The 24019-nt window shown below is 38.3% G+C and overlaps 1 protein-coding gene across 5 annotated transcripts in view; it reads right to left on the bottom strand.

Moving 5' to 3' along the window:
• The window catches only part of ugcg (UDP-glucose ceramide glucosyltransferase), an 82516-nt gene that overhangs the window by 3122 nt on the left and 55375 nt on the right, over positions 1-24019 (bottom strand). For 2 of the 5 annotated variants that reach the window (XM_069923055.1, XM_069923059.1), the window contains 6 exons: positions 18659-18760; positions 17447-17559; positions 13761-13939; positions 12584-12670; positions 11007-11063; positions 1984-2173 (listed from right to left, as the gene is read on the bottom strand). In XM_069923055.1, the coding sequence (XP_069779156.1) occupies positions 1984-2173; positions 11007-11063; positions 12584-12670; positions 13761-13939; positions 17447-17559; positions 18659-18760 (728 nt within the window). Of the gene's footprint in view, positions 1-1053; positions 1159-1983; positions 2174-11006; positions 11064-12583; positions 12671-13760; positions 13940-17446; positions 17560-18658; positions 18761-24019 lie in introns of all 5 variants that reach the window. The other 3 variants (XM_069923065.1, XM_069923072.1, XR_011353228.1) reach the window with 2 other exon arrangements.

Here is a 24019-nt window from a genome sequence, read left to right as displayed (position 1 = left end):
ATGACATCATCTCACTCTGAGGATAGACTGCTTTGACCCTTAGTACAATCCCCAGCGTCTGTAGATGCCAGTATTGCAATCAGGCAAGTGTCGAATAGACAATTGCATTTCTAGGACAGAAATGACCCAGGAACATGAAGGAAGAAAAGATCAAAATGAATGTATAAATTTTACCATGGGAAAGTCGCAGCGGGCAGTGGGGGGAAGTGAGAGAAAGAGAGATATAGAGGAAGCAAATAGTAATAGCGGACAATTTTTAAACAACAGGGGAAGGTTGGTAGCGCTATAGTGTACAATTTATAAAGACAGTGGGGGAGAAAGCAATGGTGGACCTGATTTCCCAGAATGCCACGCAACAGAGAAATCCTTCCAAGAATGGTCTGTGCATTCAGCTCTTTTTCTGCCACACAAAATTCTCGGAGGGCAGGTCCACCGTCGCTCTTTTCCACAGTATTTATAAAATTGTGCACAATAGCGCTACCAACTTTCCCACTCTGTTTAAAAATTGTCCGCTATTGCTATTTATTGCTTGCACTTTCCCACGGTCTCTTACAAAGGTTCATATAGGTCAGAACAACAACAGGGCTGAAGGGCTCATAATATGCTGTACATCAAGCTTAGTTATGTAATAATTAGGCAAATATAAGATCATAATATATTGACAGGATTTAGGGCAGGTCCACCATTCTGTCATGATGTCACCGGTAGAAGGTAGAACAGGTATGCAGTGTGAACGTGTGCAATGTCCCAGTTAAGAGCAGACAAGTGCGAACAGCAAAATCACCATTCCTATCCCGGGTCACTGAAAGGTTGCTTTAGTGGGATAGAAGTGTAAAAGGGGCAAATGTGTTCCTCCTCCTCCTCCCCACCCCCCAAAATCACCTTCAGCAATGCAAACCCAATAACTGCTGAAGCAAACCACTGCAGTAAAAAAAACCCAAAACTGAACAACTACCACAGTATTCCAACATAAATCAGCATATGTCACAAATGCTTTAATGACCCATCCCAACATCTATATTAAACATTTGTAGAAAAAAAGGTTTTGTTTACCCTGATTTTCTTCCCTACTGCATCCTTTTTTAAATGGACCAGCTCCTCTCGTCACTCAATCAACTTGATCTTCTGGATACATCTCACAGAATTGTGAGAAGATGGCTATTTGAACCAAGAAAGCAGAAGCTACAGCCTAGATGCTTTCCCCAACATCAGTCCCAAGATACAAAGATCTGTTACATGAGTGGCACCATTAGTGTAACAGTTAGCATAACACTATTAAAGCGCTAGTGGCCTGGTTCAAATCCAATGCTACCTGCAAGGCGTTTGCACATTTCCCTCGTGTCTCCGTGGGTTTCCCCTGGGTGTTTCGGCTTCCTCCCATGTTCCAATGATGTACTGAATTAAAAGGTTAATTGGTCATTTTGGTGGTTTTGGCCAGCACAGGGGCTTGTGGGCCAGAAAGGTTTGTTATTGTTCTGCATCTCCAAATTAAATTAAAATTAAACCACATCAATGTATTGAGCAATTATAATTGATAACTGGCATCCAATCAAGTATTTGCAACTTTGCAAAAGTTTCTGAAAATTTGAACTAAACATAGAGAGGTTACACAATTCCAAAAAATTACATTAGCCAGGTTGTGTTGCTCATGTGTTCTTTGGCTTGGCTTCGCGGACGAAGATTTATGGAGGGGGTAAATGTCCACGTCAGCTGCAGGCTCGTTTGTGGCTGACAAGTCCAATGCGGGACAATAATACCACACAATGAATGTTCCTGATTTCCAGTGAGAGGATTAAATGTATTAAGCATTCTAAGATTACTTTTCTATTTTCAACAAGTTGGGTCTGTAACAGCATTGCTTCAAAAACATTGGTAGAGGCATGAGATTGAGCAGATTTATTCAGACAGCACAAATCTCCCTGCAAAAAGGTAAACCAATTAAGCAGACCTATCTCAGTACAAATTTAAAGTAATGAGTCATACCTGGATTCCTCTAAGCTGGATGTAATCAGATATGAACCATGCCAAGCAGTGACACATGAAAAATACCATTATGTCCCATTTGAAAACATGATGAGCTGCCCATCCAATGATCAAACTTGCAACAAAGCACTCAGAAATCGGTTCACAAACAATTGTTGCAGGCAGCATGTTGATTCGCAACTTTGACCACCTTATTGAGAAGGGAAGGACAGAAAGATGTTAGAATACATGTATTAGAATACAAATATTTAATACGGCCAGACTATTTAAACTTCACAACTTGTCTACACAATGAATAATCCAGATCAGCTAAAGCCATACCGTAAATATTCGTGTATAATGCATTTCATGTATAATGCGACCCACCCCCCCCCCCCATTTTTGAGGGAAAAAAGTGGTAAAAATTTTACCCCTGTGTATAATATGACCCCCTCCCTTTGCCTGCCTGATTCACGCTGCCGTCTCTCTCCCCCCCTCGCCCGCACAAGTCGCGCTGCTGTCTCTCCCCCCCCTTGCCCACTCAGGTCATGCTGGCATCTCTCCTCCCTCGCCCATCTGAGTCATGCTGCCATCTCTCTCACCCTCGCCCGCTCGAGTCGCGTTGCCCTCACTCCCCTCACCTGCCAAAGTCGCATTGCCCTCTCTACCCCCTCGCCCACCTGAGTCGCGCTGCCCTCTCTCTCCCCCTCGCCCGCTCGAGTCGCGTTGTCCTCACTCCCCTCACCTGCCAGAGTCGCATTGCCCTCTCTACCCCCTCGGCCACCTGAGTCACGCTGCCCTCTCTCTCTCCCCCTTCGCCCGCCTGAGTCGCGCTGCCGTCTCTCTCTCTCCACCTTCGCCCACCCGAGTCGCGCTGCCGTCTCTCTTCCCCTTCGCCCGCCCGAGTCGCACTGTCGTCTCTCTTCCCCTTCGCCCACCCGAGTCGCGCTGGCAGCTCTCCCCCCTCGCCTGCCCGATTTGCGCTGCCATCTCTCGCCCCACACTTCCAGTCGCACTGCCATTAATGTAGGCAGCTGGTGATAATCTTACTTATTGTTAAATCTGGCAGAAAAAATTGTTAAAATAATAACCTTGTGTATAATGTGACCCCCCGACTTTGAGCTCAAATTTTGGTACAAAATTTTTTGCATTATACACGAATATTCACAGTAATTTCACTCTTCTCCCAATTTACTTTAAACCCAGACAAAGCTCTATATTGTTCTAAACATTTATATAAAATCTCCAAAAATTGCAAAGGATGTGTTAAATATATCAAAATATCATCTGCAAACAAATTTATCTTGTATTCTTTATTTTACTTTAATACCTTTAATAGCACTATCTTGCCTAATCATCTGCGTCAAAGGTTCAATAACCAATGCAAACAGAGCTGGTGACAAAGGACAGTCCTGTTTGGTTGATCTAGATAATTGAAAGGGTAAAGACATCTGTCCATTTGTCACCACTCTCGCAGTAGGATTTTTATACAAAGCCTTAATCCAACCAGTAAAAAGAGGCCCAAAATTAAACTTTTCCAAAACCTTAAACAAAAAACCCCATTCATCTCTATTAAAGGCCTTTTCAGCATCCAAAAAAATTACCATCAGTTGGTCAGATTGCTGCCGATAGGTATTAATTAAAGAAATCAATTTTACTGAATAAAATTTACTGAACAATTTACACTGAATAACGGTTCTTAATAAAACCTGCCTGATCTACATGAACAAAATCCGGTAAACATTTAGCCAGTCTATTAGCCAGAACCTTGGCTACCATCATAATCCATATTTAACAAAGAAATGGGTCTACAAGACTGATCCTTCAAAGGATCTCTATCCTTCTTAAGAATAACATTAATAACTGCTTTAGAAAAAGAATCCAGAAAAGAAATAGTTTTCCTCGCCTGATCTAAAATCTCCATCAACAAAGAGACTAATAAATCTCAAAATTCCTTATAAAATTCAGAAGTAAACCTATCATCACCTGGAGATTTACCGCTCGGCATAGATTTAAGTACATCTATTATTTCTTTAACAGTAAAACAAGCATCCAATTCCTTAACATCCTTATCACTTAAAGAGGGCAAGGTTAAACCAGATAAAAAGTATCAATATTAACTTCATCTTGCACTACCCTCAGAGGTATACAATTTCTCATAAAACATACAAAACTCATCGTTAATTTCTTGAAGTTTATACGTAACACTCGGATGATGTTGAATAGCATCTACCATTTAACTGCCCTGCTAACACTTTGTGGGCTCTCTCCCCTAATTCAAAATACTGTTGCCTAGTTCTCTGTAAAAGCCTTTCAAATGTATACATTTGTAATGAATTATATTGTAATTTCAAATTAACTAATCGTATTTTTTTGTCCTCCATCAAAACTCATTGCAAATCTTTCTCCAAAATCTCTATCTCCTCCTCCAACTTATCAGCCTCAGCCATTTATACTTTCTTAACTTTAACTGTATAACTAATGATTTGTCCTTGTAAATAAGCCTTCAAAGCATCCCACAAAACAAATTTAGAATCAACTGAATCTACATTTATTTTTAAAAAACTCTGAATATGATCTTGCATAAATTTACAAAATTCCAGATCTTTCAGTTAAAAAAGAATTGAAATGCCACTGATAAACATTCTCCACCCTCTCTGAAGCACCACAAGTAATAAACAATGAGGAATGATCAGACAAAATCCTAGGTTTATATACAGCTTCAGAAATTCGACCTTGCAACCCTGTGCCAATTCTAAAAAAAATCTATTCTACAGAAGAAATCATGATAAAATGAATTAAATGAAATGCAATTTTCCTTAGGGTTCAATTTCCTCCTTATATCTACTAAGTTAATCTCCTTCATGAATACCATCAACTGCTTAGCCATCTTAATTATCCATTGAGGAGATTTGTCCAATAATGGATCTAAACAACAATTAAAATCACCTCCTACCATCATTTTATCATGAGCCTGATTCAAATTTAGAAAATAATCCACCATAAATTGTTCATCATCAGTATTCAGAGCATAAGCATACATTAAGGTCCAACATTCAGAAAAAAATTGTACAATTAACAATCAAAAGTCTACCAGCAACTTCAAAAACTGACTCCAAGTTAAAAGATAATTTCTTAATCAAAATGGCAACCCCTCATGCTTTGGAATTACAGGAAGATGATATAACCTGTCCAACCCAATCCCTTTTTCATTTTTAATGCTCTTTATCTGCCAAATGAGTTGCCTGCAAAAAAGCCACATCAACCTTCAATTTTTTAATATAAGACAATATTCTTTCTCTTAATCAGCCCATTAACATTAAAAGTAACAAAATTTAAATAAGCCATTTAATAGCTCTTTAATCATCCCACCGTGTGCCTCCCCATAACACCTATACACAAAGAAATTAAACATCTCCTCCAAAAGAAACAAAGAACAAAAAAAACATTAAAAAACCCCAATACAAAAAAAATACCCAATGGTATTACCTCCCTCAATTACGTAGGAGTGACAAATGCTACAAAATGGCCGATGACTTCGGAAGGATCTGCAGTTGCCCCCCCCCCCCGAACAGAACAATAAAAAAAATACTGAAAATCATCTCAAGTATGAAACACTCATTCCAAATCATGATTCACTTGATCATCAAAAATACCAATATCAATCAACTGCTGAGACTCCATCTCTCATTTACCATTCTTCCCCTTCAAAATAACAACATTGCTGAGAAAATTCATCTGAATTTTGACCCTGCTTATTATCAGGTAAAGAATTAGCAAACTCCAAAGCTTCAGCATCATCAGAAAAAAATTGAGACTGTTAGTCCCCATAAAAAACTTTTAACACAGCAGGGTAACGAAAAGCAAATTTATAACCCTTCCTCCAAAAAACAGCTTTAGCTGAATTAAATTAATCACAGCTTGGCTGAAATCAGCATTAAAAAAACACCCTGTTATTTTTAACAAGCAAAAGTCCCTGATTATTTCTCGCATTCTGCACCGCAAGTCTCATAATCTTGAAGGGTTAGTTATCTGAGTTAAGGTCAATTCTAAGGTCTACAGTGGGCCAACTCAGAAGATGAAAGAACATTTCATGAGTGGGTTGGTGGCACCCATTCAAACAGCATTAGACTGATTTCTAAGGGACTGAATAACTATTTTCAGCTAAGTTGCTGAAAATAGGCATATTAAATAAATGCTTAGACAGAAAGCCATTCTCTATCACGAAGACTATATCCCTCAACCTCCAGAACATTGTTCCTCCCCCTCAGCTCATCTTTGTACACCTGTATCTTTGTCACCTCCAGATTTATTTAGTTCTTCCAATCTTTAAATTAATCTTGAACACAATGATGCTACATTGATCTCATTCCCACCACACAAATGAACAAACTAAATTTTACTTCATGCGCTGAGGATGATGAATTTTTTAAATGGTTCATTCGCAGATTCTGTGTCACTTCCTTTATCCTTTTCAGAGTCCACAGCAAGCTACTACCATCTATGTCACTCAAAAGTTCCTATATCAACTAAATACTTATCCAGAATTCCATTTAAATCTCTTCAAGCTTCCATTCTGCAGGAACGTGAAAACATGTAATTAACAATCTCCATCATAGAGCTCAAGATTGATCTTGGCACTATAGAACATTACAGCACAGAAAACAGGGCTGTCAGCCCTTCTAGTCTGTTCCTAACTACAGTGCAACTCCGATTATCCAGAGCCCTCTCATCCATGTACCTAACCAAATTTTTCTTAAATGTGAAACTGAGCACACATTCACCACTTCAGCTGGCAGCTCATTCCACACTCCCTCTACTCTGTGTGAAGAGGTTCCACCTAAACCTTTCCCCTTCCACCCTTAATCCATGGGTTTGTATCTCACTTAACTTCACTGAAAGAAACCCACTTGCATTTACTCTATCTATACCCCTCATAATTTTGGATACCACTATCAAATCTCCCTTCATTCTTCTACGCTGCAAGGAATAAAGACCTTACCCTGTAACTCAGTTTCTGAAGTCTGGGCAACATCCTAGTAAATTTCCTCAGCACTCTTTCCATCTTATTTATATCTTTCCTGTAGTTAGGTGACAAAACTGCACACAATACTCCAAATGTGGCTTCACCAATGTCTTGTCCAACTCCTATACTCTTCTTTATGAAGGCAAAGATGCCAAAAGCTTTCTTTACAACCCTATCCACCTTGTGACGCCACTTTCAGGGAATTATGTATCTGTATTCCCTAATGCCTCTGTACCACTGCATTCCTCGGTGCCATACATATCCTTTTTTGGTTTGTTCCTCCAAAATGCAACACCTCACACTCATCTGCATTAAATTCCATCTACACTTTTTCAGCCCATTTTTCCAGCTGGTCCAGATCCCTCTGCAAGCTTTGACAACCTTCTTCGCTGTCCACAATGCTGCCAATCTTTGACATCTGCAAACTTGCTGATCCAATTTACCACATTATCATCCAGATCAATGATATAGATCTCAACAACAATGGTCTCAGCACCGATCCCTGAGGCACGCCACTAATCATAGGCCTCCAGTCTGAGAAGCAATCATCCACAACCACTATAGCCAATATAGCCAATGTCAAATCCAGTTACTACTTCACTATGAATACTAAGCACCTGATCCTTCCTGACTAACCTCCCGTGAGGGATTTTTTCAAAGGCCTTACTAAAGTCCATGTAGATAACATCCACAGCCTTTCCTTCATCAACTTTCCAGGTAACCTCCTCAAAAATCTCTTAGATTGGTTTAACACGACCTATCACACACAAAACTATGCTTACTATCCCTAATCAGTCCTTGGTTATCAACTCTCTTACGAGGCCATCCAATTTGCCGACTACTGACGCAAAGCTAACCTGCTTTTTGTTTCCTGGATTACTTTTGGATCCTTTTTCCAAACAAAAGAAGAGCAGGAACTACCCTCTAATCCGCTGGCACCACAGCCATGGCTGAGGACATTTTAAATATTTCTGCCAGGGCTTCTACAATTTCTACACTAATCTCCCTCAAGGTTTAAGGGAATATCTTGTCAGGCCCTGGGGATTTATCTACCTTTATTTGCTTTAAGACAGCAATCAGCTCCTCCTCTTTAATATGTATGTTTCATGACCTTGCTGCTTGTTTTCCTTATTTTCCTAGACTGCCAGCTATCTGAGTAAATACAATACAAAAATACATTTAAGATCTCCCCCATCTCATCTCGCTTCATACATAACTGACCACTCTGATCTTCAAGGGGACCAATTTTGACCTTTATTATCCTTTTGCTCCAATATGCCTGTAGAAACCCTAAGGATTTTCCTTCACAATGTCTGCCAAAGCAACCTCATGCCTTCTTTTAACCTTCCTGATTTCCTCAAGTATTTTTTTAAATACTCCACAAGTACTTCATTTGCTCCTTGTTGCCTATACTTGGTGTACACCTTTCTCTTCTTCTTAACCAGATCACCAATATCCTTCAAAAACCAAGGTTCCCTATGCTTGTTAACTTTCCCTTTAATCCTAACAGGAATATACAAGTTTTGTACTCTCAAAATCTTTGTCTCCCAAGGCCTTCCACTTAATGAAAACATCCTCATCAGCAAACAACTTAACTAGATCCTTTCTCGTTTTCTCAAAATTGGCATTACTCCATTTAGAATCTCAACCCAAGGACCAGTCCTATACTTATTCATAACTAACTTGAAACCAATGGCATGATGATCACTGGACCCAAAATGTTTCCCTGCATACCTGTCCTGTTTCATAATAGGATATCCAGTATTGCACTCTCTCTCTAGTTGGTTCCTTTATACATTGTTTCAGAAAACTTCCCTGAACGCATTGGACAAACTCCAAGCCATTCAGCCCTCTTATAGTATGGGAGTCCCAGTCAATATGTGATAAGTAAAAATCTCCTACTATCACAAGCTTGTTTCCTGCAGCTGTCTGCTATCTTCCTACACATTTGCTCCTCCAATTCTTGCTGAGCATTGGGTGTTCTGTAAAATAACCCCATGAGTATGATCATACCTTTCTCAGTCTTCACCTCCACCCATATAGCCTCAGCAGATGAGGCCTTGCTCTATCCTGTCTAAGCATAATTGTGATATTTTCCCTGATGAGCAATGCCCCTCCTCCCCCTTTAATTCCTCCTGCTCTATCACATCTGAAACAATGGAACCCTGGAACAATGAGCTCCCAATCCTGCCCTTCCTGCAATCAAGTTTCTCCAATGGCCACAATATCATAATTGCATATGCCAATTGAAGCTCTTAAGCTTGTCTGCCTTTTCTAGAATACTTCTTGCACTGAAATAACTGCACCTAAGAATATTTCCACCATGTACAAATCTTTGATTTCTGACTTTACATGCAGTCTTCACATCATCTTTTTCCTCCTCCGCTCCACTATCTGTTCTGGCACTCTGGTTCCCATCCTCCTGCAAATCTTGTTTAAACCCACCGAAGCAGCACTAACAAACTTTCCCACAAGGATATTAGTCCCCTCCAGTTCAAATGCAATCTGTCCTGTCAGAACAGGTCCCACCTTCCCTGGAAGAGAGTCCAATGATCTAGAAACCTGAAGCCCTCCCTCCTGCACCATGTCTTTAGCCACAATGTTAAGCTGCATTATTCTCCTATTTCTAACCTCACTAGCACGCAGCATGAGATCATAACCCTGGAGGTCCTGGCCTTCAATCTAGCGCCCAACTCCCTGAACTCTCCTTGCAGGACATGCTCACCCTTCCTACTCACGTCATTGGTCCCTTTATGGACCATGACATCTGGCTGCTCACCCTCCCTCCTGAGAATGCCGTGAACGCAATCTCAGATATCTCAAACCCTGGCACCAGGGAGGCAACACACCATATGGGACTCTTGATCTCTTCCACAGAACCTCATATCTGTCCACCACCCCTCCACCCAAAACTATGGAATCCCCTATCACTGCAGCTCACCTCTTTGCTTCTCTTCCCTTCTTAACTACAAGACCTAACTGTGCCAGAGACCTGATCGCCGTGGCTTGTCCCTGGTAGGTCACCCCCACAACAATAATCAAAAAATTGTATATTTGTTATTGAGGGGAAAGGCCACAGGGATGGCCTGCACTGCCTGTCTGTTCCATTTGCCTCTACCTTCCTCTTGCCTCCTAGGAATGATAGAATCCCTGTAACTCCTGTCTATCACCCCTTCAGCCTTCCAAATGATCCGGAGTTCATCCAACTCCAATTCCTTTATTCTGTAAGGAGCTGCAGTTGGATGCACTTCTCGCAGATGAAGTCATCTGACATAGTGTTGACTTCCTGACTATCCACATTCCGCGAGAGGAGCATGTCCCTGCCCTGGCTATCATTCCCACTATCTCAGAAATAGGAAAAAAAGTTAGAAAAACCTGACTTTACCTTGCCTCAACTCCTGCACCCTCTCCTCAGCTGCTGCTCACTGAAGGCTCAAATTCCCAGTCCTACATTGATTCCACTCATCCAAATACAACTAGACAATTTTCAGAAGCAGCTCATCCAACCAAGTGCTTTACCTACCAGCAGCCTCAGGACTATGTTGTGATAGTACAGACCTATCACCAATGTATATAGTTACTGTATCTAGAGTGTAATGACTGTGCGTACAGCGATTGGCTGAGAGCTTAGCCACGCCTACCGTCTGGGCCTTAAAGGGTTGTGTCCCTAGCCAGGTCGGATCATTCCGGACTGGTCGGCCACCTGTGAAGAGCTCCTGTCTTTTGCTAATAAAAGCCTTGGTTTGGATCAACAAGTCTTTGGTTCTTTCGACGAGCTCTACATACGTAATCGGCAGTTTTTATGGACAACCAAGAACATGCAGATTACTCACTTCCTCAAATCCTTGGTCACATCTAGGTGGTCAAACTAATCTTCAATTTTGGATGAATTGTAATTTTCCTCAGCTAAATACTGTGAACATTGAAGCAATAGCCTTTTGCACACAATCTGTGCATCCAATTTACAGAGTAATATGACCCATTTCTGCCTCCAATTATTTTCTGCTGAAAGACTCACCTTTCCCAGTGTTGCTTTACCAGCCTCCTGCCCTCCTCTGCTGATGCATTAATTGAGCTAGTAAAAAACAAAACGCTGGAGAAGCTCTGCAGGTCAAACAGTGTCCTTTATGTAACAAAGGTGAAGATATGTAACCGACGTTTCGGGCTTGAGCCCTTCATCAAAGTATGAGAAAATGCTGGCAGATATTTGAACAAAAGAGTGGTGGGGGGGTGGGAGTGGCAAAGGTAGGAGATGATAGGTGGAGAAAGGAGGGAGAGGAGAGGAGCAATGAGGGGGAGGAGGGATGGGTGGGTGGGTACATGAACTGGAAAGACAGGAAAAGGGAGAGGGGGAAAGAAAAGGCAAGTAGGTTTAATGGAAGCAGTAAAGTCAATGTTAATGCCATCTGGCTGGAAAGTGCCCAGACTGAAAATAAGGTGTTGTTCCTCCAATCGGCGGGTGGTCAGGGTGGGATAGTACACAAGGTCATGGACAGACATGCAAGCATGGGAGTATGACTCAGAATTGACATGGTTGGTCAATGGGAAGTCTCTGTGGTTGCGAACGGAGTGGAGGAGCTGAGTGAAGCGATTTCCCAATCTGCGATGGCTCTCTGATGTAGAGAGCACCACAAAGGGTGTACTAGATGCAGTGATGTGTTGCTTCACTTGAAAGGTTTGTTTGGGGTCCTGGACTGTGGTAAGGGAGGAGGTGCAAGCACAAGTGTTGCACCTCCTGAAACACCACATGATTGTGGTGTTGGGGGATATCAGTGTATTTTGTAGCAGTCTGTGATGTTATCTCCTTGTTTATTGATGGAAAACTTACATTGATCAAGAATGATAGTTACTAAAATAAACATGGCCATTTCAGCCTGTCAAAGGCTTTCTCAGCATCCGGACCCACAGCGACACTCGAATCAGTTTTAGACTTTGCAGAAATTTCATTATGTGGGGCTAGGAAATGTAAAGCAGCAACATGGAAATCTGACTCCCATCTCCTCATTGATAAGTGGTCCTCAGAAATGAATAGCTACATTCCACTTGGAAAGGACACATAGAAAACATAGGAGGGGATACAACACTTTCCTAAAAAAACTGTCAGCCTTATTTAGAACATATAAGTATCTCACTGGTGCCGCCATTGGGTTACGATTGCTACTGACTAGCCAGCAGACCTCTGTAAAGATTTTAACATTGTGATATCATTATGTCTGTGTTTTACTGTACTCATTGACAATAGGTTTTTTTCTTCGTTTTGTTCCCTGTTTAATTTGACTTATACAGGGGAGGTAGAGGGATGAGTTTTCTTGACATTTTGTATGGTTGTTTATTGTTAAATATATTTAAAATGATAAATAAAATATAACAAAAAAAAAAGAATGTTAGTTCCTTCCTAATATTTCCACAAGTTCTAATTTTTGTGATTATACTTCTGCAGAATAACTTAGGACTTTTTACTATGCTTATGGAACTGTATAAATGGAGACTGCTGTTAAAGTAACTGTACAGAGTTAGGGTGGTGTCAGAGAAAGAACCAATTGTTTGACAGATATTGCAATGCAAGATCATTTAGACCACATTACCAAAACTCACCTGATCATTCTTGACTGGAAAAGAGAAATGGAATAGCTGCCAGAATTCTGCATTGCTACTTGACTTGCCATAGCAAATTTCCATCCTCTAAAAATAAAATGAATATATGCCAAATTTTAAACATGTATTTTTTACCTCATTTTCCTCAATATTTTGCTGGTTACTTGAATTCTGGATAACAGAGGTTTAAAAGAGTACTTTTGAACATAATAACACTGGGGCACACACATCCTGCTCAGCTTTTGCTTTTATTGCAGTAATCAGAACACACTGCAAGTCAAAGACATGGACCCATTAGCATCTGCAAAGATTTCCAATGCTATAATGCAGCAAAAGGCACAAGTCTTCTTCGAGTTCACTACTTTTATACATTTTGAAGTAAGCCAAAATCCTACTAAAGGTGATCTTTTAAGGATATAATAGCTTTGGAAGAAATGCAACATTGATTTACTGTAATGTTACTTGGGCTACAAGGATTTTGAGTAAGAGAATTTCTGCTACATGGAAGGACAATGGGCAGTCTTAGGTATTTTGTGCTTTGAAAAATACTGACAGGGTGGCGGGAGAAACATCATCTTCCAAAGGGCAGATCGTGGACATTTGGAACAAGGTAAGTCAAAAAAAATGTTGAGCCAGCAGAAGTGTGGATTTCTCAAGAAGAATAGAATACAAAGGACATTGCAAGTGTAACCCTTTCCTATAAAAAACTAAAGAAGTTAGGTCAATTAATGATTTAAGTCTGAGATCAAGAGAATGCTGCCAAGGTACCAAGAGACATGGAGTCAATTAGATGGACAGTAGGGATATAGAACAACCAATTTTTACACAGCTTATTATCATTCTAGAATGAATTGATTAAAAAAAACCCAAGAAAATATCACTTAAGCTATAGTAGATGCATATAATGATGAGAAGTGATTAAGATGACAAAAGACTGCTCCTTCCCTCTGGATAAGCACTTTGTGTTTGTTTTATGGATTGCCTTAGTCAAAACTGAGATGCAGCAATTGGAGAAATACACAGAACCAATTATAACAAGGCTCAAGTTCTCAACACCAATGGTGTCAACAATAAAAACAAATTTAAGCACAGAATGTACTCAAGGACTTGATAGTTAACAACAAAAATTCAAGACTGGTTAGATTTTTTTTCTACATATGCATTTCCAAATACTAACCTGTCTGCTATTGCCTTGGACATAAAATAATCTTCAGCAATATACTGAGCAAAAGCAACAAGTCCTCCCGCTTGATCCAGCACATCTTTTCTCATTAAACAAGACATCCCTGTTACACATTTGAAGCCAGTTACATTGGCTGAGAGATAAGTTCTTGGGTGCGATGTGCCAAAATACACCTAAATTACAATGAGATTGCAGAAGGTCAGATACATACACTACATACATGTATTCACAATCAAGATTCTAGAACTATATTTAATACATGTCAAAAGACAGTAAAAGTTTATTTTTGATATAGATATTAAATGGCTAAAATGGATGTTAAATAAATATCACATATACTCATATCAGCCCATTATGTCAGGGAATATCTGCATTAGCTAAAGCTGATTATCATATAATGAAACTGACATCAGGATTTCTTTAACTGGAAAGCAAAATAGACAAGTTCAATGAAATCAATAAAAGTTGCAGGGTAACAATCTTGAAGGAATATGAAACAGTTCCTTTCAGAATTAATATGGAGATAACATTTCTGGTAACAATGTCAATATACCATTTTGATGCAGAGGTTATGCATCAGCCTCATGTAACGACAAAGATTTTTCATTCTATTTAAATTTAAATGTGAAATACTTTTGAGATATATTTGACAATCATTTAGAGCTATTTGCACAAATGTTTGTGTCAAATCAAAGAGTTTTGAATAGATACTGCTGTAGCAAGTCAAAATGCTCATTTAGTTAAGGCTCATAATGACATTACTTATGTAATCTATAAATACATAATCTCAAGAAGTAGAAATTGCTAAACTTTAGGTTGTATACAGACTTTAGATTTGTTAAAAGTGCTTTTAGAAATCAACTAGGTTTTACTAGGTTCCAGAAAACTATTCCATATTTGTCTGCATGGAATAGTTTAAAACACAAGACAGATCTTTCAAGAAACTATAAAACTTAACAGATTTTAATGAAAACAATAAAGCTAGCCATTAATTGACTAGAAGTGAAAAACAGCACTAGAAAATTATGGAAGATGAGAGAGACCAAGAAATGTACATATTTAGGGAATTTATTGGCTAGAAGTTAGAGGCTTTTGAAGGTTAAAGATAGAACATTACAACACAGAAACAGGCACCTTCAATCTGTGCCAAACCTTTTATTTTGCCTAGTGATTCAGCAAGTTTGCAGATGACACCAAGATTGGAGGTGTTGTAGACAACTAAGAAGCTTGCAGAGGGATCTGGACCAGCTGGAAAAATGGCAGATGGAGTTTAAAGCAGACAAGTGTGAGGTGTTGCATTTTGGAAGGATAAACCGAAAAAGGAGATGCATGGTAAATGGTTAGGGCACTGAGAACAGAGGGATCTGGAAATACAGATACACATTTCTCTGAAAGTGGTGTCACAGGTACATAGTTTTTGGCACACTGGCCTTCATAAATCAAAGTATTACAAGAGTTGGGATGTTAAAGTTGTATAAGAGATTGGTGAGGACAAATTTGGAGTATTGTGTGCAGTTTGGTCACTTAACTACAGGAAAGATATAAATAAGGTAGAAAGAGTGCAGAAAAGATTTACTAGGATGTTGCCCAGATTTCAGGAACTGAATTACAGGGTAAGGTTAAACAGGTTAGGTCTTTATTCGCTGGACCATAGAAGAAAGGGGAGATTTAATAGAGGTATTTAAAATTATGAGGGGGATGAACACAGTAAATGCAGTTAGGCTTTATCTACTGAGGGCAACAACCATCCATGTACCTGTCCAAATTCTTCTTAAATGGTAAAATTGAGCCCACATTCACCACTTTAGCTGGCAGCTACTCCTCATGTTCCCATAACATTTCCTCCATGTCCTCTGGTTTGTATCTCACTTATCCTCATTGGAAAAAGTCTTACTATATTTACTCTATTTATCCCCCTCAATTTTAAATACCACTATCAAATCTCCCCTCATTCTTCTTCGCTCCAGGGAATAAAATCCTAACCTGTTTAACCTTTCCCTGTAACTCAGTTCCTCAAGTCCTGGCAACATCCTAGTAAATTTTCTTTGCACTCTTTCCATCTTATTAATATCTTTCCTGTAGTTAGGCAACCAAAACTGCTCCAAATTTGGCCTCACCAATATCTTTACCAACTTTACTATAACATATCAGCTCTTATACTCAATAATTTGATTTATAAAGGCCAATATGGCAAAAGCTTTCTTTACAACCCTATCCACCTATGATGCCACTTTCAGAGAATTATGTATCTATATTCCTAGGTCTTTCTGTTCTACTGCATTCCTCAGTGCACCTCACACTTGTCTGCATTAAATTCCATCTGCCCTTTTTCAACCCATTATTCCAGCTAGTCCAGATCCCCTGCAAGCTTAGAAAACTTTCTTCGGTGTCCACAATGCCTCCAATCTTAGTGTCATCTGAAAAATTGCTGATCTAATTTACCACATTATCACCCAGATCAATGACATAAATGACAAATAACTATGGTCCCAGCACCAATCACAGAAGAAAACCATGAGTCACAGTACTCAGTCTGAGAAGCAATCATCCACCACGACTCTGGCTTCTCCTGTCCAGCCATTGTTGAATCCAGTTCACTACTTCACCATAAATACCTAGTGTCTGAACCTTCCTGACTCACCTCTCATGTGGGACCTTATCAAAGTCCATGTAGACAACATACCTAGTGTCTGAACCTTCCTGACTCACCTCCCATGTGGGACCTTATCAAAGTCCATGTAGATAACATCCACAGCCTTTCCTTCATCAACTTTTCTGGTAACCTCCTCAGAAACCTCTATAAGATTGATTAAACACGATGTACCACACACAAAGTCATGTTGACTATCCCTAATCAGTTCCTGGCTATCCAAATAATTGTATATCTGATCTTTTATAACACCTTCCAATAACTTATTTACTACTGACAACAGGCTCACAGGCCTATAATTTCCAGGGTTACTTTTGGAGCCTTTTTTAAACAATGGAACAATGCAAGCTACCCTCCAATACTCTGGCACCACACTCTTACCCACCCAGTATCCCTCCTCCCCCTCTTTGCTATTGTCTCCTCACTCCTTTCTCCACCAAGAATCTCCTGCCTTTGCCACCCCCCCCCCCCCCACCCCTGCTATCTCTCTACAGATTTGCTCCTTCAATTCTTGTTGACTATTGGGTGGTCTATAATACAACCCATGATTATGGTCATACCCTTCCTGTTTTTCAGCTCCACCCATATAGCCTCAGTAGATGAGCCCTCTGGTCTGTCATGCCAGAGCATAGCTGTGATATTTTCCCTGATGAGCAATACCACTCCTCCCCCTTTCATTCCCACCTCCGTTCTATCATGTCTAAAATTACTAAGTTGGAAGTGAAGTCTATTTACAACTTTAGAAACATGAAGCAAATAACTTTGAAAGTGTAGCAGAAAAATGTTTCAACTGATTACTTTCCAACATCACAATTATAAATTTCAAGAGTATCTTCCATAAAGTACTTTGTCGTGTTTTGTCATATTTCAAGCTTGTCATGATAAACAACTATTTACCAGGAAGATGTCTTCTCCAACATATTCAAAACATTAAGAAAACAGTCAGTCTATATATTCAACAATCCCTTTGTTTACTTTCAAGTTAACTGGACAAAACAGTACTGTAGCAGCCAAATAATTTTGTTCTTACCTGTTCTAAAGTAGCAGCAAATCCCTGTCTATCTGCAACATATGGTAACCCATGGACCAGACCCACTTTCTCAGTCATCATATTGGTCATGTCTGTCAGAGTATCTGGTTTCACTGAACATCAAGGAGCAAAGTGAGAACAGTTTAAAAGATGATCACAAACTTGAATATATTTACCAAAATCCTTCTTGCTGCTTCTAATTTTTTTTCTTTATGTTCCCTTAGAACAAAAATAGAACATATAGTACAGTACAGCCTCTTTGGCACACAAAGTTGTGCTGACCAAAACAAACCTACTTCACAATCAATCTAACTCCTCCTTCTCTCACAGTCCATAACCCAATTCATTTTACATTCATGTGCCCATCTAAAAGTCTCTTCAACTTCCCTCATGTCAGCTTCAACCATGAGCCACAGCAGTACATTCCATTTACACACCACTCATTGTGTTTAAAAAAAACTACATCCGACATCTCCCCATAACCTCTCTCCACTCCTGTTAAACAGATGTCAACTGTATTCATGACCCTCATAATTTTGTGCATCTCTTTACGTGAACTGGGTATTTGGGTAGTAACAGTTTATCTCTGGCCTGTTAAGTGTTTTCAGTGTTATTGTTTCAGATTTCCAACTTCAATCCATAATCAGTTTTAACAGTTTCTCTTTCACCATGGATCCACTTGACTTACAGTACCCTTTACTTCAGATTGCTAGCAGATATTTTTCACTCCTGTTTTCCTTCTATTTAGATGAGGCACAATTAACTGGCCTTCAATACCCCCAACTATGTTATCTATCTTCAATTCATTACAGACATTTTTTTCCCTGTAAATCTAAAGATGCCCATTTTTTGTTTTCTAAGTTCTGAAGGTCATCATGCTGAAATGTTAACTGTTTCTCATTGGATGCTTCTATTTATAACAACTCTATTTTATAAAACGTAACTTTACAATTTTCCCTGCTGCCTGTTTTCTTTTTGTAAATGAGCATTTGAAAAATGTGAAAACAGAAAAAGTTAGGATAAATTCATCACACCAGACAGCATCATTGGAAAGAGAAGTCTCCACAAGTGCAGCCTGATCTGATGAGTTTTTCCTGTATTTTTCTGTTTTTTTTTCAGTTTTCTAGAATCACTTTATAGAATTTTCATTTGAATAAAACATTCAAATTGTAAACTGCAAAAGTTTAGGAATATGTTAAAGACAATTTGTACCTCGAATTCCACTGTCGCAGATCCATACAAGTTCATATTTGGCAACCTCATAACCTGGCATCAAGTTATTTATCTTTGGATTAATGCCAACCTTTTTGCCGCCTGAGAATGACAAGAATCTTCCATTGGTATTACTTGACGAACAATTTTTCAAAAAAAGGCATATAAATAATATTTTTAACAAAGAAACAAGATTTGACAAGATCAGCCATTCTCAACGGGGCCATACTTCCCCAAATCCAGAGGCCATTGCACAGTTAAGGGGAGGGGGGATATTAAATATTTTTATGTTTTCTTATGGAGTCGGTAGGATAAAAGTACAGAAGAAACCAACTAAACTTGATTGCTCATCAGGGAAAGGGGCCCTTAAACTTTGAACAAGACCTAAGGGGGTATAGCCAAAAAAAATTAAGAATGGTGAGATTAAATACCCAAAAACATCTCAAAATAGAGTGCAATTTCACATTTTAATTGTATCACATTGCTCAGTAGATCACATGGAAAGCAAATCTTTGCTCAATCCACAACTGCACAATCAAGATACAAGTAAATGTTTCCCCATATTAACTCAGTTGAAGAGTGCAGAAGTATCACAAGGAACCATGTGTTGATGGTCCATATTTACATCATCACATCACCTCCAAATTATTCTACACAGCTCATTTCATATACTTAACAGTACCACTTTAAATGCATTTAAACTATCTGCCTCAATCGTTTCATGTATTGGAATGTTCCGCATTCTCCGCAAATTGTTTTTTTTTTCCAGATTTCATTATTGGATAAAATAGTGAGCTTTTATTATCAAACTTTAAAAAAAATTTGGACATACAGCACAGTTACAGGGCCTTCCACCACTCGAGCCCATGCTGCCCAATTACACCCAATTAACCTACAACCCTGTTCATTTAAACCAGGGCACCCAGAGGAAACCCATGCAAACATGGGAGAACAAACTCTTTACAGTCAACAATAGATTCAAACACGGGGGTCACTGATGCTGTAACAACATTGCACTAATCGTGCTGTAATCTCTGACTACTACACAAACTACTATAAAAATGCACGGACATTCATGAGAAAGTTAAAGCACCAATTTTCCTGAAACAATAATATTGAGATCTGCATTAGGAATCAATTAAGATGATTTAAAATATCTAAAATATGATGATGATTGAACACAAATGGGAACTGCAGATTACCAGTCTCTACCCTATTACAGAAGTGCAGTATGCAAATGCATTAATAATTAAATCCCAGTCATTGTTAACTGCACGATTCTGAGCAGAAGATTACAGGTATATAAAGATGAATAATTGCAATTTTAAAAGGGGCTCTGCATAAATGAAAAGATAATCTAAGTAGCATCAGAATCAAAGACAGATGAAAGTTCAAAAATAGATCCAGTTGTGTAATGGAGAAACTCCCCAAATCGATGGCTGTCATCTTTTCATCCACTATCTTTTCTATTGCTTTGGCCTCATTCCTATTACGATATGAATGAGATAGAGAATACCGAAATGCAGGAGAATCACATGTAATGAATCAATGAGCCATGCAAGGCAACTTGAAGCATTACTTAAATTGAATGAAACAGAGTGGTCTGTACTTTATTAGGGTTGGGTGAATTACTTATACAGTTTATTCCAAACTCCATGTGACCTCCCAGTGGGCAACCATTTCAATTCCGAGTCACACTCTCGCACTCATGGTCTCGTGCACTATTCCACCCTGACCACCCGCAGATTGGAGGATCAACACTATTTTCTGTTTGGGCACTCTCCAGCCAAATGGCATTAACATTGACTTTAGTGCTTTCCATTAACCTGCTTGCCTTTTCTTTCAACCCTCCCCCTTTTCCTGCCTTTCCAGCTCATCTACCCACCCACCCATCTCTCCTCCCCCTCATTACTGCTGTCCTCTTCCTCCTTTCTCCACTTATCATCTCCTGCCTTTGCCACCCCCCTTCCCCCTCCCACTCTTTTGTTCTTGTGTCTGCCAGCATTTTCTCATACTTTGATGAAGGGATCAAGCCCTAAACATCAGTTATGTATCTTTACCTTTGCTGTATAAAGGAAACTGTTTGACCTGCAGAGCTTCTCCAGCATTTTGTGTTTTATACAGTTTATTCATGCAGCTCCATTGTATATAGTAACTGTTGCAAAGAAACTGATCATTTGACTTAACAGGCCTCTACAGATGTTTATGCACCACACAAACCTGCTCCAAACCCAATTTATCTAACCTCATTCACTTATATTGGTCCTTTGTAGCTTTTGCCTTCAAACTACCAGTGCACTCAGTAATTTATGCAAATAAATAATTCTAATGCAGAAGGAAAAAGCACTGCTATCTGATTCTAAGCTTTATTGCTTACTATTTCATGACACAAGAACAGAATGAACATAATTGTAGGAGTTTAGAAATGGTTATTATTTTAATGGTAGGAGTTCTGAAACAGTTATAAAAGGTAGAAAGAAAAAGCAAGGGAAAAAGCTAAAATGTTCTTTGTGTAAAATGGCGCATGAAAAAAGCATAACAGAGTAAACAAGATAACAGAGGAATTTAAGCAGCCAGAAATATGCACGGACACACAAAGACCTTGTTTAATAGGGGGTGGGGAAAGGAGGTGTGAGCAGGGGATAAGAGAAAGTTGGAGTCAGTCAAGAGTCAGACGAATAGGGAAAAGTGCCAAACCAATCCAAGAAGGACAAAAGTAAGACAAATGTAAGGGGAGGTGAAGTAAAAATTGTATAAAAACAAAGAGGCTTCTCGCCCTCGGTGTACTTTCCCGAGGTAAGGGGAGAGTACCCAACCTTGCAATGTTGTAAATATAAATAAATGTTCTTTGTTCTCAACTTTGTCTCGAGCATATTTTGTGAACGCGAAGGCACTTCTCACATAATGACTGAGCAACTTTTAAAAGAATCATTCTAGGAGATCCTGAACGATTATTAAGGTAATACCACTTACTCATCCTTATAAAAACACTGCTGGAGAAACTCAGCAGGTCAAACAGTATACTTTATAGAGCAAAGAGAAAGATACATAACCAATGTTTCGAAGGGCTTAAGCTCAATACTGTTTGACCGGCTGAGTTTCTCCAACAATGTCTTTTTTACTCCAACCAGTGTCTGCAGACTTTCGCTTCACTACTCATCTCTAATTAAAGTTCATTAATTCTTCAACACATCTTAAAATTATTGTGACAATATTACTTCCAACTTTTCATTTCAATTTTCTTGCTAAAATTCTCTCCTGTCAAATCTTATTCTTCTATTTAAATTACATTGTCTACTGACAACCTACAAAGATTTTTAAAAAATCAACTGAGTTAATCAGAGCTATCCACTCAAACTCTGCCCTAAAGAGATAGGTTTTACTGGAATTAACCCTCACAAATGTCATTAAAATGATACATCAATAGTTAGTTAGCATCTCCTCTCGCCCCCCCCCCCTCCTTTTTAAAATGGAGAGATCATTGGAATTTTCCCATTCTTAGGAGAGTGCACAAATTTGGAGAGATTTTGAAAGCGGGAACCCAATCAATAAGGCCATAAAAACAAAGTAATTGTAAATAAAGCAGCTTGGAGAGAAGGAAATTAGGCAGAGACAAGTTACATTGAAAGCAATCTGAAAGATGGAAGAACCAATCCACTTCCAACAAATCAGACACTATATTCCCCAGCTTTCTGGATTTTGAAAAATAGAGGAAGTTCACGCTTCATCCTGCATCCAGCTATTTTACTCAATATTATCACCACCCAAATCAACTTTGAGAGAGTGACAATTAATTAATATGAAGATGAAATTTATAATACAATACACATATGCTGTCATATTGAGGGAGTTTAGGTGTTTATGATTAAAGACAAATTTGCAGTTTTTTCTTGTGTCAAACTGCATGTTTTATTTGTACAACATATCCATATCAATATAGTCTAGATATTTTTAAACAGTAATTTATACAAGTATTCAAATAAGGTACAATATTTCTCTAAGGTTACCTTATTATTTTGAATTTAATACAATTTGTGTCCTTCAACTTATTTATTATTTTGAATTTAATACAATTTGTGTCCTTCAACTTATTTATTATTTTGAATTTAATACAATTTGTGTCCTTCAACTTATTTATTATTTTGAATTTAATACAATTGTGTCCTTCAACTTATTTATTATTTTGAATTTAATACAATTTGTGTCCTTCAACTTATTTATTATTTTGAATTTAATACAATTTGTGTCCTTCAACTTATTTATTATTTTGAATTTAATACAATTGTGTCCTTCAACTTATTTATTATTTTGAATTTAATACAATTTGTGTCCTTCAACTTATTTATTATTTTGAATTTAATACAATTTGTGTCCTTCAACTTATTTATTATTTTGAATTTAATACAATTTGTGTCCTTCAACTTATTTATTATTTTGAATTTAATACAATTTGTGTCCTTCAACTTATTTATTATTTTGAATTTAATACAATTTGTGTCCTTCAACTTATTTATTATTTTGAATTTAATACAATTTGTGTCCTTCAACTTATTTATTATTTTGAATTTAATACAATTGTGTCCTTCAACTTATTTATTATTTTGAATTTAATACAATTTGTGTCCTTCAACTTATTTATTATTTTGAATTTAATACAATTGTGTCCTTCAACTTATTTATTATTTTGAATTTAATACAATTTGTGTCCTTCAACTTATTTATTATTTTGAATTTAATACAATTGTGTCCTTCAACTTATTTATTATTTTGAATTTAATACAATTGTGTCCTTCAACTTATTTATTATTTTGAATTTAATGCAATTTGTGTCCTTCAACTTATTTTGCAATTTTTTTCAGCAATGGCCCTAATAAAAGCATTTTCAGGATGCAGCAGCAGCGAGAGATCACTCATACATTCTCAGTTTCATTAATTTGAAACAAAGTAAGCAACTTCCTAACAAAGATCACGTTAAAAGAATTCTTACTGTACATGGGAGAAAGGTGATCTGCGTAAGGATATCCCTGTGTCTGTATAATCATTTACATGCCATGGACATTACAGTATTGCCAAGAGCAGAATTTATAACCAATTGCCCTTGAAATTGAAGGGCAATTGGCTTGAACCATTGAATTTCTTTTGTTGATGATTGTGACAGAATATGTTGTATTTTAATAATGTATATAGTTATGATTTTGGGAGATAAAGTACGGTGAGTTTTTTTTAAAGTGTAGGTCACATACAAACACTTCAAAACAGATCTCATTTAAAATACTGGAGCTCTGCTCAAGCTGGACAGGCTTTGGGGAGTGCCCAAGGGACTTCACTAAAGGATTGTTGTTTTGAAGAGCAACAGATGAA

This window comes from Narcine bancroftii, chromosome 1, assembly GCF_036971445.1.
Source record: "Narcine bancroftii isolate sNarBan1 chromosome 1, sNarBan1.hap1, whole genome shotgun sequence".
NCBI lineage: Eukaryota > Metazoa > Chordata > Chondrichthyes > Torpediniformes > Narcinidae > Narcine > Narcine bancroftii.
Note: the sequence above shows the minus strand (reverse complement) of the source record. Positions and strands in the feature narration are given on the sequence as shown.